Source organism: Pholcus phalangioides, unplaced genomic scaffold (assembly GCF_987345545.1).
Source record: "Pholcus phalangioides strain wild (caught in Gottingen) unplaced genomic scaffold, Ppha-v1.0 ptg000011l_1, whole genome shotgun sequence".
NCBI classification, from domain to species: Eukaryota; Metazoa; Arthropoda; class Arachnida; order Araneae; family Pholcidae; genus Pholcus; species Pholcus phalangioides.
This window is the reverse complement of record NW_028301604.1, coordinates 54,497,168-54,520,825: the sequence shown is the minus strand read 5'-3', so window position 1 is coordinate 54,520,825 and position 23,658 is coordinate 54,497,168. Positions and strand designations below refer to the sequence as shown.

Genomic DNA, 23,658 nt, shown 5'->3' with positions numbered 1-23,658 from the left:
TACTTATTTTGTAAAAAATGAGGACATTTTCAAATGGAATAACTGATAGTAATCATACTGGATGTCATCGCAATCTATATGCAGCATCAGATTTCTGCATATTCTGATATACATCATAGAGCCAAGCATTTTGATATGTAACATGAAGATCGGGTGTCTGAATTTACCTAATCTCATCATAATCTAAATACACAATTCAATTAATATATTATGCAAGTACAATTTTTTTTGCATGTATTCAAAGGAACCCCTCCCCTTCCCTGTTACATATTGAAATGGTAGTCTTGATGAAATCTGACAACTGCACCCAATTGGAAGTCAATCCAGCCCTTGTAGAGAGACAATAATTTTCTAATGCTGAAACTGGGTTCAGGCATCACAAATATTGCATGTTTGGTGAGTGCAGGTAAGTAGTTAAGCAATGACCTTGTTTTATAGCACAGAGTATATCTTTGTTGAAATAATCATTTTCTGCCGTCATGTCTGAATGTGTTTGTTTTTCCCCCATATACATAATTTCCTCTCATTTAGGGACCTCTTCTCCCCTTCCTTGCATGTATGTATTCATGTTTTTATTATCGGTTAGCCCACAATTTCGACCATTTTAGAGAATTTATCAACTAGTGTTTTTCTTAATCAATTGTACACAGTTCTATATTTTCTCATGAACACCTCTTGCTAAAGAAAATCCTATAAATAATAAGATATATTTCATGCTAGTATCAGTCTAATAAATAATATAATTTTCTTTATTAATTTTTGAATTATTTTTAGATCCCATTTTATGGAAGCAAAAGATTTGAAGTGGACATTTGGTTAAAAGATGATGTTGGAAGAAAGTTTGCTAATATAAGCTCTTTAAACATAATTTGGATGGTTTCAGATAACAATATAGCAAAACTTGTTAACCACAGAGACTTCATAACTCATATAGATGGCTCGAAAGGTTACCAAAAAGTTTCAAGGAGTGAGTGGTTTTTTTCCTTTCCTGATTTTAATTTCACTTTTGTTAAGCATGTACAAAAAATGGAAACTTTTCATAATCATCTTATTGTCACATTTTAATTAATTCATTTTCTTATAAATTTATCTCATAACACTTTTGTATTCATATTATCCTACCTAGTGTTAGGTAAACAGATGAAAGTGGCTTAGTGAATTTAAAATGCCAGGATATGTGTTGGGGAATCGTTTTACTGAAATGTAGCAATAATGAATGTTTGACATGTTAATCAATATGTGGTAGAGCTCAATCTGAAATTCACTCACACAATGAGAGATATTATTTTTCTGTTTCAAATCTGGAATAATTAAAGTTTCTCAACATTTCTGCATTGCAAGTACAGATGATACTTGATGTCTGCACCATTCAGGGTCACATGTTCATAGATATATAATGCCACACTACACACCTATTTTTTTTTCTGTAAAGGGGCCAGCAATTTTAAGAATTACCATCTACCCCCAATGGTCATACTTTTTACTGTTCAAAGCACCAATTAATGTGGAATGTGCTTTCATTGGTCCACATTATGTGAGAAAAAAGTCTAATTTTTATCTATAGGGTAAAGATTTTTATTAAGGTATATCTTTTTATGGCAAGTTATATCTTAAGCGTCTTTGAGCTATTGGTCACATTTCAAGTAATCTGCAATTTTTTTAATCATTTATCACCTAATATTTTAATCTCTGGGCATTTTCTCCTGAAATACAGTATATGTTTAACAATGAATTCTTATCTTTTTTTGGAATTTTTTTTACTTTCCTTGTAGCTCTTTCTTTGATCCCTTGCTTTGCTTCTGAAAGAAAACCAATTTTAATATTGATTGGCATGCCAAAACATACAAAAGACCTCATATTAATTTGGACACATAAAATCTTTGAGTCCACTGAATTTTCATCATCTCCAAAGTCAGACACATAACTAGGATTTCTGTCAGGAAGAGAAAACTTGATTTTGCTACCACTCACTGAAAATACTGTGTGTGTTTTTTAGATAATTGAGAATTTGAAAAGCTTCCTGTACAGCCAAATTCATTTAAAAAAATGTATGATCCCAAAATGAAGTGAATATATTTTCAGCAATTTACTTATCAGATGAATTTAACTTTTTTTTTAGTTGAAAAACCGAATCTGTGCTTATGGAATAATATCCACAGAGCACAATAATATTCCATAGAGAATAGGATTGGCAGCCTGTTGATTTCAATCAATGAGTAGATCACCACTCCTCTTTCATTCTGCCTTTGGACCAGATGCACTATCCAACAATATTTGTACAATAAATTATAGTTAATAATATGGTCGAACTCTTGGGCATAAGGACAATAAAGATTCCAAAAAATTTGTTGTAATAACCAAGCTTACGGAAGAGTAGATGACTTTGCCAAATAATACTCAAAAAATTGTCAATGAATAAGGAAAATACCAGGAAATACTAAAAAATTCCTAATGCATTTTGACACCCTATGGGTGTCGTCTTCAGAGGATAAGAGTATCATGCTGACCCCGAGTTTCCCACTTGGATTGAGTCCAAATCTTCAATCTTGGTTGCTCAGCGGAATGAAAAAACAATACGTCTGTTCAAGTCAACCGTCGTGGCAAGAATGAAGCGAAGCACCTACGCGTGAGTCTTTTACAGCAACCTGATTGGCTGCATGCAAAATGGAGCTATCCAATTGGTCTAATCGAATTTTCTTTAAATTCCCGCTTGTAATGAATTTAAACCATGGCGATGCGATTGGTGTTGATTTACTGTTGTTTACTAATTTATTTTTGAAGGCCGGATGTATGTGCCTTCGTAGAAGTCAAAATCGGCTGTGGATTTCACTTTGTGAAAAACTCTCACTTCCTTAAATTTGAATCTATGGCCCTCTTGCCAGCAGTGAGCGGCGATGGTCGATTTTTCACATTCTTGATTTTTAACACAGCGAGTATGTTCATTTAATCTAGTTTACATGGGTCTCTGTGTTTGTCCTATGTAGCAAAGCAGGCAATCACCACATGGAATATAATAAATGCCCTATTGTTTATTCTGTGATATAACATCTTTGGGGGGGTTTGAAACAAAAGTTTTTAGTAGGCACATCTGTGGCTGTAAGGTTAAACTTTTTGAGAATTGGCTTGATCTTAAGTGAGACTATTGGATCATATGGTATAACTACACTTTCATTGAGTAGTTTCTCAGTAATATTTTCCAAAGTGGGGTTTCTCTTGCTGGTTTCATGATTTTTCTACTCATTTCGTCAACAATCTTGGTGTTGAACCCTGTCTTTAGCAATTGCTCTGATGGTTTCAAGTTCACGGTCTAATGTGTTTCGATCTGAGCAAATGTTAAATGCTCTCGTGACGTAAGTACAAAATGCTGAGAGTTTCTGTTGCATGGGATGTCAAGATCTAAAATGAGGTGGTAGTGAGACAGAGAAAGGCTTGCGATAGACAGAAGTTTGGAAATATGATTTTTGTTAAGTTACTAGTACATCCAAAAAACTGTGGAAAGAGTTCTTTAAAAGCATGGGGCCTACTACCCCCCCCCCCCCCATGCTTGCAAAGAATAATCTGAGAGATACGGATAATCCGTGCTGTTCAAGGAGAAATGGAAAATTTCTGTACCAGCCTGAAGCTTAGTGCTTGAACAAGCATCATTTTTGCTCAGTGTGATTTTATTATAGAAAATTTCTGTACCAGCCTGAAGCTTAGTGCTTGAACAAGCATCATTTTTGCTCTGTGTGATTTTATTATAGAAAAGTAATTTTTCTTGTGAAATAAATGGCCGAATGCCATTTTTACTTGGCAAATAAGGAACTCACTCAGCATTTCACGATTGATCGAACTCAATTTTAAATTAACATTGAACACCCCAATTAACACTCGACACCCCAAAAGTATCAACAAACATGTCGACTTAAGCGAATGTCGAGTTAGCAGGGTTTCACTCTAGTTTTTTATCCGATTGTTTTTGTGTATGCAATTATACACATTCAAACAATTCCATTTAATAAAATGCTAATTCTCATTAATTTTAATTCAGGGTTGTTTCATAATAGAACCAAAACATATGAAAAAATTTTACCTTATGAAAAATAATCAAGTATATTTATTTGTTTTTCTTTCCGAATAGGAAACAAAAACTCTTCTGCACTATTCAGTCTATCCCGCAATTGTTCGGCTTTTTCCTAATTGTGTAGAAAGGGACGTATCACATCTAGAGCTTTTAATGCACCGATGAGACGGTGGGGTGTCAAAATAATGTTTGCCATAGGCTGAAAAATCCTAGTTACAGCTCTGTTCAGAGAAATATTTTTTAAAAAGACTCAGAACAAAAACCAACATGACGGAAGCAGTTTAAAATCGCTGCGGTTTCAATCATGCACTCATGACTGACTTCCATGCCGAATCAATCATTTCAACAGCATCTAAAACAGAAATTATCCAACCTCCACATTATCCATTCCAACCTCCACAAATTCACAAACTTTTTTGGTATGTAATTTTCTGTAAAAAGTTTTCATATTTAGGATAATTCCTTGATCCAGTGGTTGGGAAATTGCTGTTGAATTAGGTGGTAAAAGCATAATTTGAGTGCTGAAAGGTCTGTTATCTTTGGATGAGCACTGAAAATTTTTTTTTATCCAAAATAAATAAAAATTTTCTCTTCTCACTTGAAAATTTTCTATCTAGCTTCCTCAACCATTGTTCAAAAACCTCAGATTTCATCCATACCTTTTTATTGCCATCATAATCCACTGGATGAATTTCAACATTTCTAAAGCATTGTGAGTTTTTTATTTTCTGATAACTAAACAGTTTTAATTTTTCAGAACCGTCTGAGTTTGCTGCCAAAAGTTGTCAAAAGATCTTCATGTTTTTTACATCCTTCACATTTTTCTTCTCTAAAGGCAAGAGTTTGGTTAGGCAAAAACAGAAAAAATAAACCTTTCTTATCACAATTAAACACATCTGCATCTTAAACACACCTTCTATCATTGGTATGAGAATATCATTCTTCCAATTTTCAACAGTTTCTTGAGATGCAGATATGCTCTTTCCATAAACTTTCCTGAAAACAATGCTATGGTGGTCTTTGAATCGGGTTAACCATCCACTGCTCGCAGTGAAATCCCCTTGATTGAGACTTTTTGTGAAATCTTTTACTTTCTCTTGAATTATTGGTCCTGGTGATGGGATTGTGTGAGATTGAGCGGATTTGAACCACAAAAGAGGTGCTTCTTCTACATCACTGAAGTATGATTTCTAATGCGTTTTCTACTTAGTCCAAAGATTCTCCTTAGATTCAAATGATGGCAAAATTTTTCCCTTATTTTAAGCAAATGTTGAAATGGTGTTCCATGCAACTCCATATTCTTTGGCAAGTTCACTCTGAGTTTTTTTTCCGATTTCAGTTTTTTCAAAATTTCAACTTTTGATTTTAAAGTTAAAGTATGGAGCCATTGCATTCATGGCCATCGATCATGATGAAAACCAAATCAGATATTCAGCCTCTAACCAGGCTTTAGCTCTTTTTCCTTTACGCCTTTTACAAGAAATCGTAAAACTAAGTTCCGCCAAAAATATTCTCTGCAACAGACAATATCAAAACTAGATAAGATTTTTATCCCTTATAGTGTAAGAATTCACTATATTGTACATGTTGATTTAAAATACTTTATTATATAAATTTATCACTGTTAAAATTACTATGGGTTAAACTTTACTATTTACATCTCAGTCGAGTATGAACACATCCGGACATTCAGAAGTCTCGACTCTCTCTGTTGGTATTACACATATACATATATAAGTATACACTCGCTGCATTCACAGCGACAATCATGGATGACTAACGCCATCTGCTGGATTATTGGTTGCTATACAATAGTATCACTACACCCTATTGGATGTTGATGATGTTCACACTTTTTTTTACCATGAAAAGAATGAAAGACCTTTCTTGGAAATGCCATTAAAATGATAAGCCGGCCAAAAGATTTCAAACATTCATTCTTCACATGCACACCCACAACACATAAGAGGGAAATGGCATAATAGAGAACAAAGAAACAAAGGATTGTTGAAACATTCTGAGAACTGGTAACACACGGACAATTGTAAAACCAGTCATGGTAAATGGACAAAAATGGTAGTTGACTTAAGCAGAGCCAAACATGTGTCGAGTTAGAGAGCTTCCCTTACATTGAAATTAGTATTGTGCCAACCAAGGGAATAATAGATGTTAAGTTATCCGGATAGTCGAGTTATCCACGTGTCGAGTTATCGCGATTCCACTGTATTACGTCGGAAGAAAAATATCAACGAGTGAGGTGTATGATTTGTTAAGTTTTTGAACATGCTGACCTCAATCAATCAGAATCAGTGATTTAGTAATATCACATTCCAGAAAACCGAATAATTTTAACAGACCACTGCCAAAATTATTTATACATTGTAATAATCAAAGGTGGGGGAAGGCAAACATAATTAAAATTATTCCTCGGTTCCTCAAGAATCAAGGCACAAATTGTCATTTCACTGAGCTATTATGCAGGAAACATCACTCATGATGAAATTTATGCTGAAATATGTGAATTGAACGACAAAATTTACTTAAGGTAAACACTTACTCGTTACGCGCGTAAACCTTGATATCCTGCTCAAATAAAAATAATAAACACGAAGAGTGCCATGAAGGCCACTAAAAGTATTAAAAAAAATATCTTGAATGCGTGCCTGTGATTGGCTATATGAAAGGGAGAAATTCCCTACATTTTCCTCCTTTATGTCACGTGGTCTCAAGCATACTTCTCACTCATCGAGGTGCGTTTTTTTTCCAATATCCGTGAAACAATCCGAGAGAACCGGTCCTTGTCACACAGATTATTCTTTATAAGCATGGGGGATAGTACACCCCCTGGTATTTGCCTTATTCGTTGACGATTTTTCGAGTATAACCAAGTGTGATGTTTACAAGAACTTATGAAAAATGTAATTTGATGCAATCAAGCACATTAGATCCTGCTTATAATATTTCCACTTAGAATGTTTTCCTGCTTAGTGCAACTCATTTTCATTGTCCCAACTCTTGCTAATACTCATCTAAATGTTCCGTTTAAAACATTTTCCCACTTATAATAGTTTTTCATGATGGTATTTTGAAAAATGTTACAAACAGGATCCACTGCACATGATGTTGAAATTTTGCTATGATTAAGAGTGACTATGATTTATCAAGAAAAGTGCAGAAATAAGGATAGCAAATACGGGATAGCATAGATTCTTCCTAAAAATATTGCTGATTGTGAACAAAATCACCAATTATTGATTATAACTAGCCCTTTGAAGGAAATGGAGTTCTATAGCAAGTCTGCAGTGATTTAATTTGTATTCATGAAAAATTGTTGAACATGATATACGTGTGATAAGTACTTATTTTTATTTATAGTCTTATGGTCTCATCACAGTATTATAATATAATTTCTAATTTATACAAATTACCTTCATCCCCGATTTTAGTGAAGATTATAAATTAAAATAAGCTTTTTTTTTGTTGAAAAAAATTGAGAAAACTGGAAATTTTTATATTAAGAAAAAGAAAGTCTGGAAGAGCAAAATGAAGAGGGATTATTCAGGAAAGTTAATTCACTTATCATATGGATAATCAAGTCTGAGCATCAAACATGTAGCAAATTGTTTTCCATCAATTAAAAAAGAATAAGAGATAAACATTCCCTGAATGTGTCAGTTGTAATTCAAGGAATTTCATGGGGAAATGCCATAGAGCAGAAGCATTGTAAAATGTGAAACAAAAAAGGTCATCAGGTAAATTAAAATTCGAAGTTTTGAGTTTTTTGGCTGACATGATGTATAGTTTTGTCTTTCAACGTTTCATTTGCATGGGTGGCGGACATTTTCAAGAATTACGTAATGGCAGGCAAAAGGCTATTACTTGCGCCTTCTCCCTGCTTAAGTCACTTTTTTGTCAGGATTGGTCCAATCATCCCAATTTTTCTAATTGGCCGAAATTGTTCCCAAGATCTCTGAATGAGCCCTTGATTGGATTTCAATCTCATAATTTTTAAGACGGAAAACCAAGCACTGTTGTCTTCATCCTCTCTTCCTTTCTGTTGAAGCAGTTCTTGTGCTTTTGAAAAACATAATTTGGCATAACATCCCAAAAAATTAATTCAGAAATCAAAATCTCTAACATAAAAATCAAGCTTAGCACCCACAGGTCCGAAAAACTTCAGATGTCCCTGTATGATTCCTCAACTTTGTTCTCTGTCCCAGAGGTAGTCAACAGCTAGCATGTGAGGTGACTTTGTGCGGCCCTGACTAGGTAAAAATACTGTGTAGTAAATTAAATTTCTGATTATTTATTTGAGCTATTTGATTCCAACAGCAGACTTCCTGATTTACAGGCTAGTTACATTTACTATTTCTACTGACGAAAATAAACACACTGCTCTTAAAATCTTGTGAGTGTGTTGAAGGAATTTTTTTCTGCCAAAGTTGTGCAAAGTTGTGTGTTGTGGTTTCTGTATTTATATCTGAATGCATATTTGGTGTTCTACTCATTGTGAGACTAACAAAACATTTTCAAAGTGGATGCCAAGTCACAATGGCACCCATCTCAAAACTTCAACCAATTAGGCTACTCAGACTCTGAAAATTCCAAAGGGAAAAAATGTGTCATATTTGATAGTGTTGTTCATATTGTACTGTTGACCAAGGAAATTCCACACCTATACCAGGGTTTAAGCTACGGTCGCATTTTTCGCAAAATGCGAAAGAAAATCGTAGAATGCGAAAGAAGTAGTTGCCACTTTCGCAAAAATGCATACAGGAGGTACGAAACAAGTAGACATCCAACCATCAATCATTACATTAGCATTGTAGCATTTTGCTAAAGCTTTTCCCTCCATTTTCGCTTTTTTGCGAAAGGAATTTTTTATCCAGCTTAAACCCTGACCTATACACAATGATCATTTGTGCCAAAAACAGAGAAGCTTTTATCTTCAAAGTTTGATATGGCAAGTTGATGGCATTTCAGGTTGTACCAGAATGTAACTCACGTTAATAAGAATAAATCTACCGTGAATCTTATGGATGTAAGGCGAACGCACATCTACAGACAGTATATCTGGTCAATGTGAAGCTGGTCCATCTTATCTTGGTACTGTCATGTGTTTACCCATTCTGGATGGTCTGTACTATTCACGTGACTGGCTTTTGGCAACATTTTTTTTCATCCCAATAATAAAACCCCTTTCAAAGTCTACCAAAGCATGAATCAATTCCTTGATCATCCATTTGACCTGTGCAAATGCATGGAATGCTGCTATATTAGAGGAGCAAAAACAAACCAGGGGTAAAGAAAAAAAACAATAATTGCAGAACAATTCAGAAAAAATATTTTGCCTGTAAAATTTAAACCGAGAATGTATAGAGTAATTTGCAGAAAAACTGTAATTTTTGATGCATTGCATTTAGCTGGGAACATAACCATATAAATAATGCATACGTATCAGTTTATGAACAAGTAGAGTAACACAAAGCCCAGGGTAAAATTGGTGACATTACAAAGGTTAAATTGCCCGTGCTTCATCATATTACTTACAGCTGCAACAAATTTATGAGTTTTCCAGGTCATTTTACTGGTGTGGCTTGTATACTAAAATGCCACCGCTGGTGTGGTTTGTGATGTTGTAAGCCAACCATGATGTTGGCCCTCTAACAGAGAGAAGTTGGCCAACCCTGCTCTATTTGAATCAGCTGGGGCCACCAATTTATTGACGTTCTGGCTATGGCTTGTTACAATCAGTATCATTATAACCGAATTTGACTATATTTTATTAGCATAGTTAAACTTGAAAGAGCGTTGGTTATGATCTCGTGAAAGACAAAGAGCAAAATATTTTTACATGAACTTAGTGATAGTATCAAGAAAGACAAAACATCAGGAACCCCGGACATGGATTCAGGACTATGTGCTGTAGAGAAAACTTTAGAAGAAAACTCACATACAGGATTATGCATCCTGCATTTCATAGAATAGAACCATCATTCGTCCATATTAGTTTTTGATCCCAGTCTGTTTGGGAGGGGGAACAATAATCCTTTTTCAGGATTTTTTCCTGATGGGCTTATACCATACACTGGAGTCTAACATTTGCAAGCAAAAAAGCCACAAAGAAGAGTTTTGGTCAGGTTTGGTAGCCAACTCCTCCCATAGAGCATGCCTAACTATATACAGGCAAAACAAAGAGTTCAAATGAATTTCCAATTCACGTTATGTCCATGATGATAGAATTTATCAGGATGAATCTGACTTTTTTAAAAAATGATCCAATGAGGTTTCTATTTTAAATTATAGTAAAAGTCTGTTATAACAATTACAGCTTACAAGGAGAATCTCACTATAACGAGTGCTTTGCAAGTGATTGTCAAAAAGCTAATGTTAAAGATACAAAAAATATTTGGTTTTTGGGGGCTGAGAATCATAAAGCTTTTGCTATAATGTCGAAAACATTCTTGAAAACGTTTTTTTAAACCAAACTAAACATGACAATTATTATCACACATGCTCCTTGTAAACATTTCTTTCAGGTACTTCTCTAACAAAGAATGGATGCACAAAAACATAATATTTTACTCCCATCAATTTTTACGCTTTCCCCACTATATGCACAGGATATGTGACAATTTTATTCAACTTTTTCCTCTCCCATTGACAAAGGGGTCAATAACCAAGCCTCACTTGACTAGAACTTGAAGTTTAAAGTATTTTCTGAGCAGTCAAATAAATCACGCTAAAAAAGCTTTACAATTAGTAGAAAAATGTTAACGAGTCCATACATGGAAGTGAGCAATGATATAGCCTAATAATTGTAAATTGGAACTGTTGGGTTTGTTGGCTAAATCGCATTGATAAAATTCTATACATAAACATTTTAGAGAATCAACTGCTGTGAGATCAAAAATCAATCTTGTAACTGGAGTTTAGTTAATTTGTTAATATTGTAATGAAATGGTCTGGAAAAGTTTTAATGCAGATAAAGCAACGATTTTCAACCTAACAGAGCAAAAAATTTAAATTTGCTTATAGTAAAAAAAGACAGGGATGGCGGAAGTCAAAAATGATTGGTGTTGCTCGAAGTGTGCTTGCTTTACAAAATAATAATAAATTTCTTCTGATAGAGCATACAAAAATTCACCAGAGATACATCCCGCTTTCAAGTAGAATGTCCCGTAATGCTCCAGGTGGATGTGCTGGACCAGTTGGAATCTGAATTCACTCTTTGATCACTGAATCAACATTTCAAGAGTCTGCCAGAGTATAATACATTGCGGATCTGTTGTATATTATATTAGTTTTTCGCATGTATTGTGAGTTCAGATTGGATTCTGTGTATGCAATGTTTAGCGGAGATAGATTGTATTTTTATTGGTAACATGTGCATACACATGGTGGACTTGAGAAGATGTGGTAACACCCATGGTTGCAACTAAGGCCGTTCAGGAAGTCTTGTGCCTAGGGCATTGGACCAGAAAGGGTGCTGCATTTACTCTTCTTTGTTGAAAATTATGGGGAATGGGACACCAAAATGGCACTGTCCCCAAGTGACAGAGTAAAAATTCCCTTTTTTATTTGCGAGTTACAAGTTTCTGAGGTTAGGGTAGCAGTCACGCTTGACCGTAAAACAGGATTAAAGTTTATGATAATTCTCATTTAAATTATTTCATTTATATTGACACATCGCAAAGGCGGGGATCTGAAGTTTCAGTTCAACGTCGTCTGACTCATGAACAGATATACGAGGCATCTCCACACATGCTGGGGGCTTTGCCCTGCCCCCCCCCCACGTCAAAGGCGGAGCTAACTGATCTAACATGTATATGTGCATATAATGAATTTACATCATCATCGGGCTCCAGATTTTCAAATCTATCTCCACCTGTGGTCTGACTAGAATTTAAAACATGTTCTTTATCTGCAGAAAGTTACAGACTGTGGAATCCATTGTTAAATTCTGAAAACGATGGTGGGAAGACTTGTTTGATATTTTCCCCTTGTTTTCTTTGTCCATTCAAGTTGGTAAAAAATATAAGATAGGAAAAAAACAAAAACGAGATGATGGTGATAGGATATCGTGCCTACAAGAAAGGATTAAACACACAGTTTCACATTATTATAGCTAAAACCACCCAAGTAAGTGTTAAATTGATTTATATATTTCATTTTACAAGGTTTTAACAGCTGGCTGGTGAGAAAATAATAACAGGGCAAGATTCGTCTCACCAATTTCAGGGCACCAAAAATGTTTAGTACTCCCTTCGCCTCCATTTTATATATTTTTTAGAGAAAGGATAAATCTGCATCAATTTTTCCAGAATATATAGGAATGCTGAGAAATATCTATAAAAAATTTAAGCACATGATTAAATGCAAATTAACACAAAAATTTATGAAATTTCAACACTGAAGATAAATTTAAATAATGAGAGAAACTAATGAAATTTTTAAGCGATGAATCAAAAAAATAATTTAAAGAAATTATCCTAGCACCACCAATGAAAATTAAGAATTGATGAAAGAAATATTCCGGAATTGATATAAATTCAGTATCAACGGTAGAAAAAAATTAGCAAAATTGATGACAACTCAGAATTAATGCAGGAAATAATTTCAGAATTGGTGAAAGCCTCCAATAATTTACAGTGAGTTCAATCAACACCACCTACCTTCTATAGGTAAAGCACTAGGCGACTGCACCTGTCACACACCTCTAAGGGGTTCTGGTATGGGTAATTTTTTACAGCATGGCCTAGGCCTTCTTGGATCACCTGCACCTTCGTTGAGACAGAGCGGCGGGCCATGATCTGCTTAGGAGGATGAGGTATAGGCCTTTTAATTGTTATAGTTCTTTCAAAATTTAAACGATCATGCTGAAATATGTAATCTGAAATTGAATAGTTGCAGTATGCATTTTAAAACTTTTTCCCTATCAATTCATATAAATTTTATGATCATTAAATTTGCCACATCCTCCAAAATTTAAATTGAAAACCATCAAAGAATAATATTGCTGGTCATTTGATTATACTGTAAAATTGAGCACAATCGATAAATAGATTTTGAATTGATAATTTATCATTGTTACGTACTTGGCTATCTATGAGGGTGAAACCAGGCCTGTCATTTGGGGGGTTAGGGGGGCCATTGCCCCCCCCCCTGACTTTTGAAAATACACTAAAAATGGTATATATATATATATATATGCAAATATATATATAAAATTATAAATACATTGAGTACATGTTCTTTGCCCCTCCCCTGGAAAAAGTTGAAATGACGGCCCTGGGTGAAACCCAATTTTAATAGTGCAAAAATATATTTTGAGTTAACTAAGGCCTCTCGAGAGCATCATGAGACATTTTTAAGGTAGTTTCCTACATGGGGCAGGACTTACCAACTTACAGTTTACATGTGTCTTGGAAACCTTTGCACCAGGTCTAATAATAATAATACCTTCTTATATAGCTGAGGTCCCCAAGCTGTGCCTGGGTGGGCCATGTGTGAGGATGGTACTGAAGTCAAGGCCGGAAATGGGGGGCAGGGGGCAACTGCCCCGACCTGCAAAATTTAGGAGGCATCAGTTTTAGGTGGGAGGGGAACAAAGAATACCATTTTAAAATTATTGAATTTTAAAATTGCGGGCATAGTAAAACTCTTAGTTACAACCTTGATGAAAGCACCAGCATGCTAGATGTTCTCAAAGTGAGTGTCGCAGCTTTCTGGGGCGTCGCGACAAGTTGGTTTATTGATGTGTGCCCATTCAAGACTTTGTGAGGTGGTCCTTTTTAAATTATTCTAGGGAGTCGAGGATAAACAATGACAAAGACAAGGGAGCTGTGGGTGGAAAAAGTTTGAGAAATGCTGCCCTACACCCACAAAACTACTTGTTATGGGGGGGGGGGGAGCAAGCGAACTAACAGATATGGATATGGAAAAAAAAACGGGTTGCAAGACCTTAGTAAATACACAGGGCTGCCTTTATCAGATGCAGAGCCCAATGCGAAAATTATTTCAGAGCAGCTTATAACCTTGATTTTATATATTTTGGGGGGGGGGGTGAAATTGGGTATTCAAAGATTCATGCACTTTCACAGAATATGTGTGTGTACAGGATTTTTTTTTTTTTTTAATCTGTAAATAAATTTAAAATTAAAATTTTGAATTAATGAAAATTTTGAATTAGCAAAAGAAAAAATCACAGGATTTAAAATTCAGAATTAATGGGAAAAAACCTGGAATCAATTGAAATTCAGAATTGATGAAAGAAAAAAATCGCAGAATTGGTGAAAATTCGGAATTGATAAAAAAAAATCTCAGAATTCATGAAAATTCAGAATTAATTAGAATTCCTATAATTAATGAGAGAAATAATTCCAGAATTGATGAAAATTCCATAATCAAATCAGTTGAAGCTCAGACACCTTGTTTACTACAAAAAAAAAAATATGCAGTCGATCCCGCTTATAACGTTCTGACTTAAAACGTTTTCCCGCTTAGTACGACTTATTTTCGTGGTCTCAGTCCTAACAAATTCTCAATAGGATTTCCCGTTTACAGCATTTTTCCACTTACGTTTTTTCATGATGGTTTTTTTAATATTTTGATAATAACTTTTTTCAGTCCCAGTCCAGCCTAACAGAAAAAATGGAACTATAATACTTCCTCCAAGGCCTGCGATACACTGCAACATTTTCTTTTTTGGCCACTTAGTCAGTGTATATGAACTTTTCTGTTTCAATAAAAAAAAACGGATGCCATAACTAATTAAAATTTCTTGTTCCTTGACACTAGATTTGTCAATATATTGGGTTTTATTCCTGTATTAACTATCACAACGTCTGTGAATTCATTCTCTTTCCCTCATTTTTTTTCGGTCTGCGAAATTTTTCACACATTTTCACCAGTCCACAGATGTGAAAAGGTTTAAGAATAGTGATGTATACTTTATCATAAGAAATGTTTAATAATTCATACCATTGAATTACTGAATGGATAGAACGTCATTGTACCACAGCATACAATTTGGAAACCACTGGTACAGCAAATCTAAGACTTTTGTTCTCTGCGGACCAAAAAAATATATCGCTGAAGAGCAGTGGCTCTTACCCTTTTTTCCATCCCGCAGCTCAAGTGCAATATGATTCACCTTCCTGCATCTCCTTGAATAATCAATTTTCTATTCATTATTTTTTCTTCACTCAATTACATTAATTAATTTTTATAAACTCTTGTAATTATTATTTAATTCTTTTTTCTGGCTACTAGTAACATTTATTTTTGGCTTTTTTTTCAATAAATTCAAAAACTAAACTAAAAAAAGTTACTGTTTTATAACTTTTTTCGAAATTCAGAAACAGTTTCAATGTTCTTTACTTATTGATTCCAGCTGGTACAACAACACATAGAGTGTCCTTCAAGTCCTTACTCGCCCTTCTCTCATCAAGCGTTCATCAAAAAGAAATGGTTCCAATTTTAAAAATACTCAAATTGTATTGAAAAAGAATTACCATGTACCAATTTTCAGAGAGAGTGAAATTAAGAACCAGTACTTATTATGGGCATTTCCAAACAAGATTTGAAAAAATACTGTGGAAGAGGGACTTAACTGGGGTACAGAGTATCATTAAAGTGAGGTTTCATAAAAAAAATATTGTTGGTAAGAGACAGTATCCCTGGGTATGAGAGCCAGAATACACACTATTACAAAGTTAATAATACAATAGAGAAAGTTGTTTAGATAAAAGTCAACTCACATGAGGTATAAAATCTGATCACCTGCACAATGACTAGTGGCAATTTCTTTGAGAAAAAATTTATAATTATTTCTCTTTTCTGCTCTGCATGAGAACTTCCCATAATAATGAATTATAAACACTTGATGGCAAATATTATATATCATATGGCTATGAAAACACGCTTATCTTAAACGAAGGCAAGTAAAAATATGATCGCATTTTCTAACCTATCTCAGAACTGCTTGTCATTGGACAGTGAAAATTCATGGGGGAATCACCAGGAAACCTAAAATTTATCAAACATATGGGAACATGGGTTTAACAACCAGCAATTTCTGAACTGTAGTTTTTTTTTTTTCCCCTCTGCCATATGGTCACTACCAAATTCGGAGGCTGGTGGAATAAAAAGGTTTGTAGAAGACTGGCCTGGAACGAGGTCTATCCAGTTTTTCTTTTTAATTGTTTAGTTTTGGAGAAGTCTTTTGCGGCGACATTTCTGGGGTTCTCAATGACGGATGAGTAATAGAAGAAAGGGCATATGTATGTCTTCCCGGAGTACAACAGCTTCAATTTTTTCCCCCCATTATATTTTTTATGAAGAGCATTGACACCTGTTCCCCACAATCCAGTCCTTGTGTGCACAGCCCAATCTGTGTTTTGAATTACTGTAGGTTGAACTGCTGGATAATGGCCATTCCAAAGAAGTGGGGCTGCTGCTTAATTGCCATTGCCATGATGATAAAAGTGATAAAAAGTGCTCTGCTTCAAAAAGAGTAGCAACCCATCGCAGAGACATGTTGGGGAAGGGGGGATGTTGTTCCAGGAAATGAAAAGAAGATACAATTCGAAGTTAGGTGTGCTCAGGAAAACCTGCTGGAGATAAAGAGGGAGATAAGTAGACACTGGCCGTTTTTGAACAGGAATGATGAGCAAGATCTGCATTGAGAAACTCTTGTGTTTTTGCGGGCCAGTATACCAGCCAAAAGTAGCGGGTTTTACTTTTGCTAGTATGGGCATGGCCCCCACATAGGGGGGCTGACAGGGCCCAGGACGGTTATCATAATTTTTTTACTTTTTCACGCTATAAATTAACTACAGAAGGGGCCCGTTAAATGTCTGACCGAGGGGCCCCGCTACAGGATGTGGGGGCCATGTGGTCATTCAAGTATTTCGTCAGCATCAATGGTGAGGGGGGGGGGTGTTCCGATTTGCTGAAAAGGGGGGGAGGGGGTTCGGGTGATGCTTACGTCATCAACCTCCCTTTATGAAAATATGAAATATTCTTAATGGCATCTTACTCGGTGTGCCAAAAACGAGAAAAATCGTTTCCTAGTTTGTGGGCACTTGAACTAACATTCTCCATAATGTTAATAAATCACTTACAGAGCCACTTCAGCGATCTCGTTTCACGGATCCTTCAAGTGCTCAAGAAATGTGTCCGGGCTGCTTAAGTGCTCCGGAACTGCAAACTAATGCCAAATAAATTAGGATCCATATTTAGAATTTTAAAAATTTTTAAGTCATATATTATATATTTGGAAGGGAACTTTAAATTAGAAATTATGTATTGGCTGAATTTGAATGGTGTTACTCAGCAATACGAGCAAATATTTTCCGGCATCCTTGAAGGATATTATAATGACAATTGTCTTCGTGATTAGTAGCTGTCATTATAAACGATTTTTATTGTATTAGTTAGAATAAATGTTTCACATTCATAATCTATGAGAATATATAAATTGAAATATTGAAGAATGTGAAAATTGAAATAAAGGACAAACAGGGATCTTCCTCGAGGAATGCATCCGAGGCAAAATGGTTTTGATTACAATTAAGCCTAAAAAGCCAATTTTATAACATAAATGTTTTGCATATAAAGCTATGTACATTTATAAATAATTATATATGTCTTAAAACGTTTGTTCGCTTAGATTTTCAGGAGATAGAAATGGTTGGAAAAGCTGGTGATTTGATAGTTACAGCCAAGTTGAATGGTTATCGCAAGGACATTTTTACTAATGAAATATCATCAAACAATGTAAGTTGAAAGTCATATACGTTAAATAGACTTCTTTTTCAAATCGTTTTGAAAATAAGATTGATATTTTTTTCAATCTTAACGAAATGGCATCATATTAAATCATAGGAAATGTCATTTTTTATTACAAATGTCAAATGATAATCGTATTTGCTCCAGAAAATATTTAGTTTCGAAATAGGGTTTTGCACTTATAATTTTTAACATATTATTCTATAATACATTTATCAATAGAGAAATTATGCAGTAGAGACTACCTATTCAAGGGAGCTGCAAAAATGTTTGTTATATGTGAACTTCATTACATCTTCACTGGCTTAACCTTTTAAGCAGCACAGCAGAAATTATTGAGAATCCCCTCCCTTCAAAATGTCATACCTTTTTAATGAAATGGGCTTTCTTCCAATTTTCAGAAGGTGCAAACTAAGGAATGCAGGGAAGAGTTCTTTCATTGCGAAATCAGTTTTACAAAATATCTGGACTTGTCAATGCTATAAATAATGGAGCTTTTAAGAAGGCGAGATATCTTGTCACTTTCACTCAAAGGGTTAAAAAAGGATATGCTTAGTCAAAATTAACATAATTCACATGCATGATATAAAATTTCTTTTAATATGAATATTTTCTTAACAAAGAATTATTAACCATTTTCACACACATCCACAATCTTTCTTATTCACTTATTGATATGTTTACCAATGTTTTTTATAAGCAGGTCCATTGGTATTTTTTACATTAAAAAGAGAGTATTGAAAAGTACTGAACTTAATGCAATTGAAAATCAATTACCTCTACCACAGTTGAATGTGCTATCAAATTTTGTTAGTTCTGTTCACAGTTATACTATTTAAATAGACACAAACTCTGGCCATATCGCTATGTTGCAATTTAATTCCCAGTTATACTGGGTTATAATTTCAATTTGTTCAAATTTTCAAAAACTGGGCATAGAAAAGTTGCAGAATGACTTAAAATATAATCTATATATGTAAAATATTGTCCTGACTGGTTCATCATCACTGAGCCAAAACTGCTGAAGCTATAAATATGAAATTTGATCATAGTTTTATTTTATAATGTAGATACACACTAAGGCAAGATTTTTCAAAATTCAATGCCTAAAGGAGTCATAAGGGGGTTCAAAGTTTATATGGAGAAACACATTAGGCTATTTAATTATTCTTAAAACATTATTTAATTTATTTTAAAACAATTCTATTGACTTAAAACTTCATAAAAATACTCTGAAACGACTGAGGGGGACAAGAGATATCACGTGTGACCATTGTGTAATGTACAATATATCTGAAATTGATTTTCTGTATGTTCTCTATACAAATCTGCAATTTTGGGACGATCTCCACCAAATTTTGCCTATATACCGAACAAAACTCAGTTTGAACGATAGGCTACTTTAAAATTTCGCCAGAGCTGGGCAAATGCCGAAAATGGGGGAAAAAGTGTTGGTCAAGAATGTTTACTGTGGTTCCCAAACGATGTGTTTCTTATTGGTTTATTACCTTATAATGTGAAAGTTTTTAACAGCTGGCTGATGCAATGCAAAGATATATTTTGGAAAGAGAAAATTCAACTGCCCCTGCTGGGAACTGAACCCACGCTCTTTCACTTTCTGGGTGAATGCCCTAGACCACTAGGCTACAGAGGCAACGAATATCTCAATCTTTCTGTGGAGCTCATGTGCACTGAACGGGACCAAACATGGACGGTCGGACCTAACTCAGGCCAAAGCTCACAATTGCTGACAATGCCACTAGATTGGCGACTTATCAGAGGATGATGTAACTCTCCATTATCCATACTGGCTTTGGACTGAGTTAGGTCCAACCGTCCATGTACGGTCCCGTTCAGTGCACGTGAGCACCAAGGAAAGATTGAGATATTCGTTGCCTCTGTAGTCTAGTGGTCTAGGTTTCTTATTTGTTGCACTAGAATAGTACAATAATTTTTGGCACATAAAACAAATGACGATTTCAGTTTGCAATACTGCAGTGCTCTGCAGTACTGCAAACTGAAATCTGCTCTGCAGTATTGCAAACCAACAGGCTGTCCCTAATTGTTTGCACAGCAAATATCACTGCAACCGTTCATTTTGGAAACATACTCTGAATTGCAAGAAGTTTATAATAACATACAATTACATAAAATCTCAAAATTTGTTGAGGGGACGTGTACATAAAAATAGAGAAATTAACTTTTTATACATTCCCAGTGTTGTAAAACTTCCAATTATTTAAATTTAGATCTCGCTCTGGAAAGTTATTTGCAAAAAGTTTCACAATTTTAAATGCAATATTTATTGAGATATTAAGTACAGTAAAACCTCCTCTAATGGCCACCTCCAAACAACAGCCACATTTTTTGTTGGAACCGAACGTGTCCCATAGACTTAATATTACAAGAAACCTCCGAACAACAATTTCCAAATAACGGCCACTTTGGACATGGAATCAGGAAAACAACTCATATCGCTATGAGAAAAATAATTTTCAAGCTGATTTTAAAGAGAGTTTTCCCACTCCCCGAACTTTAGGGGGGGGGGAGATTATGTACGCTTTCTTTTCTTGGATACAAATACTGGATGGGTATATTGAAGGAAGTAGAGAGGAAAAAGTCTTGGAGTGAAAATATAGGGAACAACAAAAGAGACCTGTTGTCAGCACTCTTAATGACTAGAGGGATATGCAAGTTCACGGCACTCCCTAGTCCAAGGGATGGTTCCATCCAAAAGAAATGGTGCTCGCAAATAGGAATAGAAATGCAGAGGGTATTAATTTTTGAGAGGGATGTGTCAATCTTTTTTTTTTCAACAACAATGTATGTCAGTGCCTATGTCTTCAACTATTTGATTGGACTCAGGAATGCCCTGGAAAGGTCTAGTTCATAGTTCCCCAAACTTTTTGTTCCATCGTGCTCCTTCTTCAACATTTTTTGTTCTTATCACCCCCAACTCAAGCCAACCCATAGGATCCTATACTAAACTAACAGCTTCTACTGCCCCTTGGTTCATTCTATCTCCCACTTTGAGAAACACTGGTCTAGTTGAAGGTCCAATGTGAACAAAACTATTTGGGGTTGCTGGTACACCGTCTTCGTCCATATCAGTTTTTCTCGCTTGTGTTCTACCTGAGCACTTCAAGCTTGAACTTTAGAACGTCATAATAGTGTTGTAGATCGATTATACTTTGATAATATTATAATAATTGATTAATCATATATATTTTAATACAATCAATTATATAACTATCGTAATCAGTTACAGAATGGATTGTCATTTCACATGCTATGTATGTGCATTGCAAATTTTATATATATATATATATATATAGTTGTTTTTTCAGAAATAAAACTACCTCTCCCAATAGCAGCCGTTGTTGAGAGGTTTTATTATATATAAAATGTCTGGCACTATGTTTTGGCATTTTATTACTATGTTGACTAGTTTTCATTGGCTCAAAGGGTACCATTTTTAGGATGTCACAAATAGAATACACTCAACTATTTTACTTTTTTGTTCACAATAAATAGTGAATACATTTTTTGACAATTACAAAGTTTTTACAACTTTGAATTAAATTTACGTTTCACAATTTGTAAATCATACCCTCAATGATTGGCAACAAATGCTGAAACTTCAAAGTCAAATATCTCAGTTAATATTGTATTTAAAAATATGAAATCTTTTGTAAATGACTTCTCAGAGCAGCAGTTACATTTCACTAATTGTAAGCTTTAGTATTCAGGGTCTGCATAAAAAAAATTGTTTTTTTATGTACATGATGACCCCTTGGAAAATTTAAGACATTTTGAGTAACCACACATCATTTGAAAACTTTTTGTGAAAAAGTATTCTAAAGTTAATGGGTGCAGAGATATCCGCTGTGCAAACAATTTGGGACAGCCTGTATATCTATGCTTGTAGTATAAATATTAGCTTACAGATGCCATTTACACTGAAGTGCCAGAAAATCTGGTACAGACAATCATTTGCAAATAAAGGAGAAATGCCACTAATCAATGTAACTCAGTGCAGTCAGCAGTGCCTATATGAAGTGGGTCACAGTGACATATTCAGCTCAAACTTCAAGAATTGTACGTTATCGTTGAAATGAAAGCCGAAGTCCCTGAGGTTAAAAAAAAATCTTCAAAGGGGAAATAACACCCCTTCTCCAGGGCCATAGTGTGCTTTCTCGGGGCAGACTTTTCTTGGAGTCTTCTTGAAATTGTCATACTCAGAAAAAAAAAAGGCCCCAGATTTCACTCGGAGGCTTAGACCAAGTTACCTCAGCCTAGTTACGGACCACCTGCCCCTTCCGTTTCTTGGTACTAGGTCTAAAAACGATAATTTCAAAGTTCACGAGTTTTATAAATATGAAAGAAATCATATATGAGAGAATATTACTTCAATTTAACCACTTTTATTATCAGTTGGGCCCATACGCAATACTTCACGTATATTACCATAAAAATTAAAATAAGTGTGAAGATCGATCCTTTGTGATGAGTATCCTGCATTAATTGTGTGATTTTTGTTTTTTTGTTTTTAAATCTCTTAATTAAATCAAACAAGTTGGTTTTTATGCTTGTTAACAAGTTAAATAGCAGTAATCCCGTTCTGGGAAGAAAGGTTTTCCAACTTCTTCGTCCCTTTACATCCAAGCAGAAGGGAGGGAACAGGTGCTGGGGCAGTGGGGGACAATCCCCCTACCAAGCCTGATAATATGGGAGAATGACTATCTCATATTTTACAGGACAGTATTTACTAGCACTAAATTGCCTTTTCTGACACATCACTCTGGATCCGCGCCTGGAGGGGGGGGGGCAACTTCTGTTTTTGCACAGGGCATCACTAGGTCTAAGACCAGCCCTGATTACTACTACTACTAAACGGAACATGCACCTTGTACACATTCCTCTGTGGAATTTCTAATGAATCAGTATATGCGGAACGTGTGAGTGTACGTATATGGATGACCCTAACATATATACATTGTCAGACTTTTTCTTGTTTCCTGTACTTGCTAGTGCTGTCATCTATGTTCCATATTTTGAAATAAAGATGGTAAGTGCTTGAATTTTTCATGTTATGTCAGTATCATGTTGTAGGACTGTCTGCTCTCTGTGGAGAGACTTCTTTTAGATGGGAGACCGGCTTGCATTCACTCCTCAAATTTGGAAAACAGCAGAAAACCAAATTCAGCTGACTACCACTATGCCATCAGTGGGGTTCGGGGTTCAGACCTAGATCTTCTCAGTGAGAGTCCAGCATGATGCGAACATGACTGCACAGTGGCTCCTTTGATGGCTGCAAGGCGCAAAACTATGCACCTTGACTGAACTTCCCAGCACAGTCATTGGACTGTTAACTAGATACAGGTTGCCAGCTCCGAGTCGTTTTCAGTTGCATTGGGCTGGTGGATGGGTAAGTTATGGAGAAAACCATGGATGCACCCCCATAAAACCTGCATGTCAACAAGGGGCTGTCAAGATGGTAGAAGCTCTATCATAGTATGGGACATGTATAGTTGGCATGATATGGAACCCGTGTTTGGCTACAAATGACTCTGAAAGATTACTGGTACGTAAACATCCTTTCTAATCACTTACATACATTCATGTCCTGTGTGCATTTTGTCAGGCTTGGACGATTCCAGCAGGACAATGCGACAGTACACACATCAGAAAGTGCTACTGAGTTGCTCCAAGAACTCTTTTGAGTTCAGCATCCTCCTTCTGCCACCTAAATCTCCAGACACAAATATTATTAAGCAAATATGGGATACCTTGCAATGTGT

The 23,658-nt window shown here is 35.2% G+C and overlaps 1 protein-coding gene and 1 non-coding gene across 3 annotated transcripts in view; one reads left to right on the top strand and one right to left on the bottom strand.

Annotated features, from left to right (window-relative positions):
• Nucleotides 1–23,658, top strand: part of LOC149080575 (nuclear pore membrane glycoprotein 210-like) — a 158,571-nt gene that overhangs the window by 125,382 nt on the left and 9,531 nt on the right. For both annotated transcript variants that reach the window (XM_089239711.1, XM_089239712.1), the window contains 2 exons: nucleotides 775–967; nucleotides 17,739–17,845. In XM_089239711.1, the coding sequence (XP_089095837.1) occupies nucleotides 775–967; nucleotides 17,739–17,845 (300 nt within the window). The remainder of the gene's footprint in view (nucleotides 1–774; nucleotides 968–17,738; nucleotides 17,846–23,658) is intronic.
• TRNAS-AGA (transfer RNA serine (anticodon AGA)) lies at nucleotides 19,438–19,511 on the bottom strand. Its single transcript has one exon. It is a non-coding gene; the product is annotated as a tRNA-Ser (tRNA).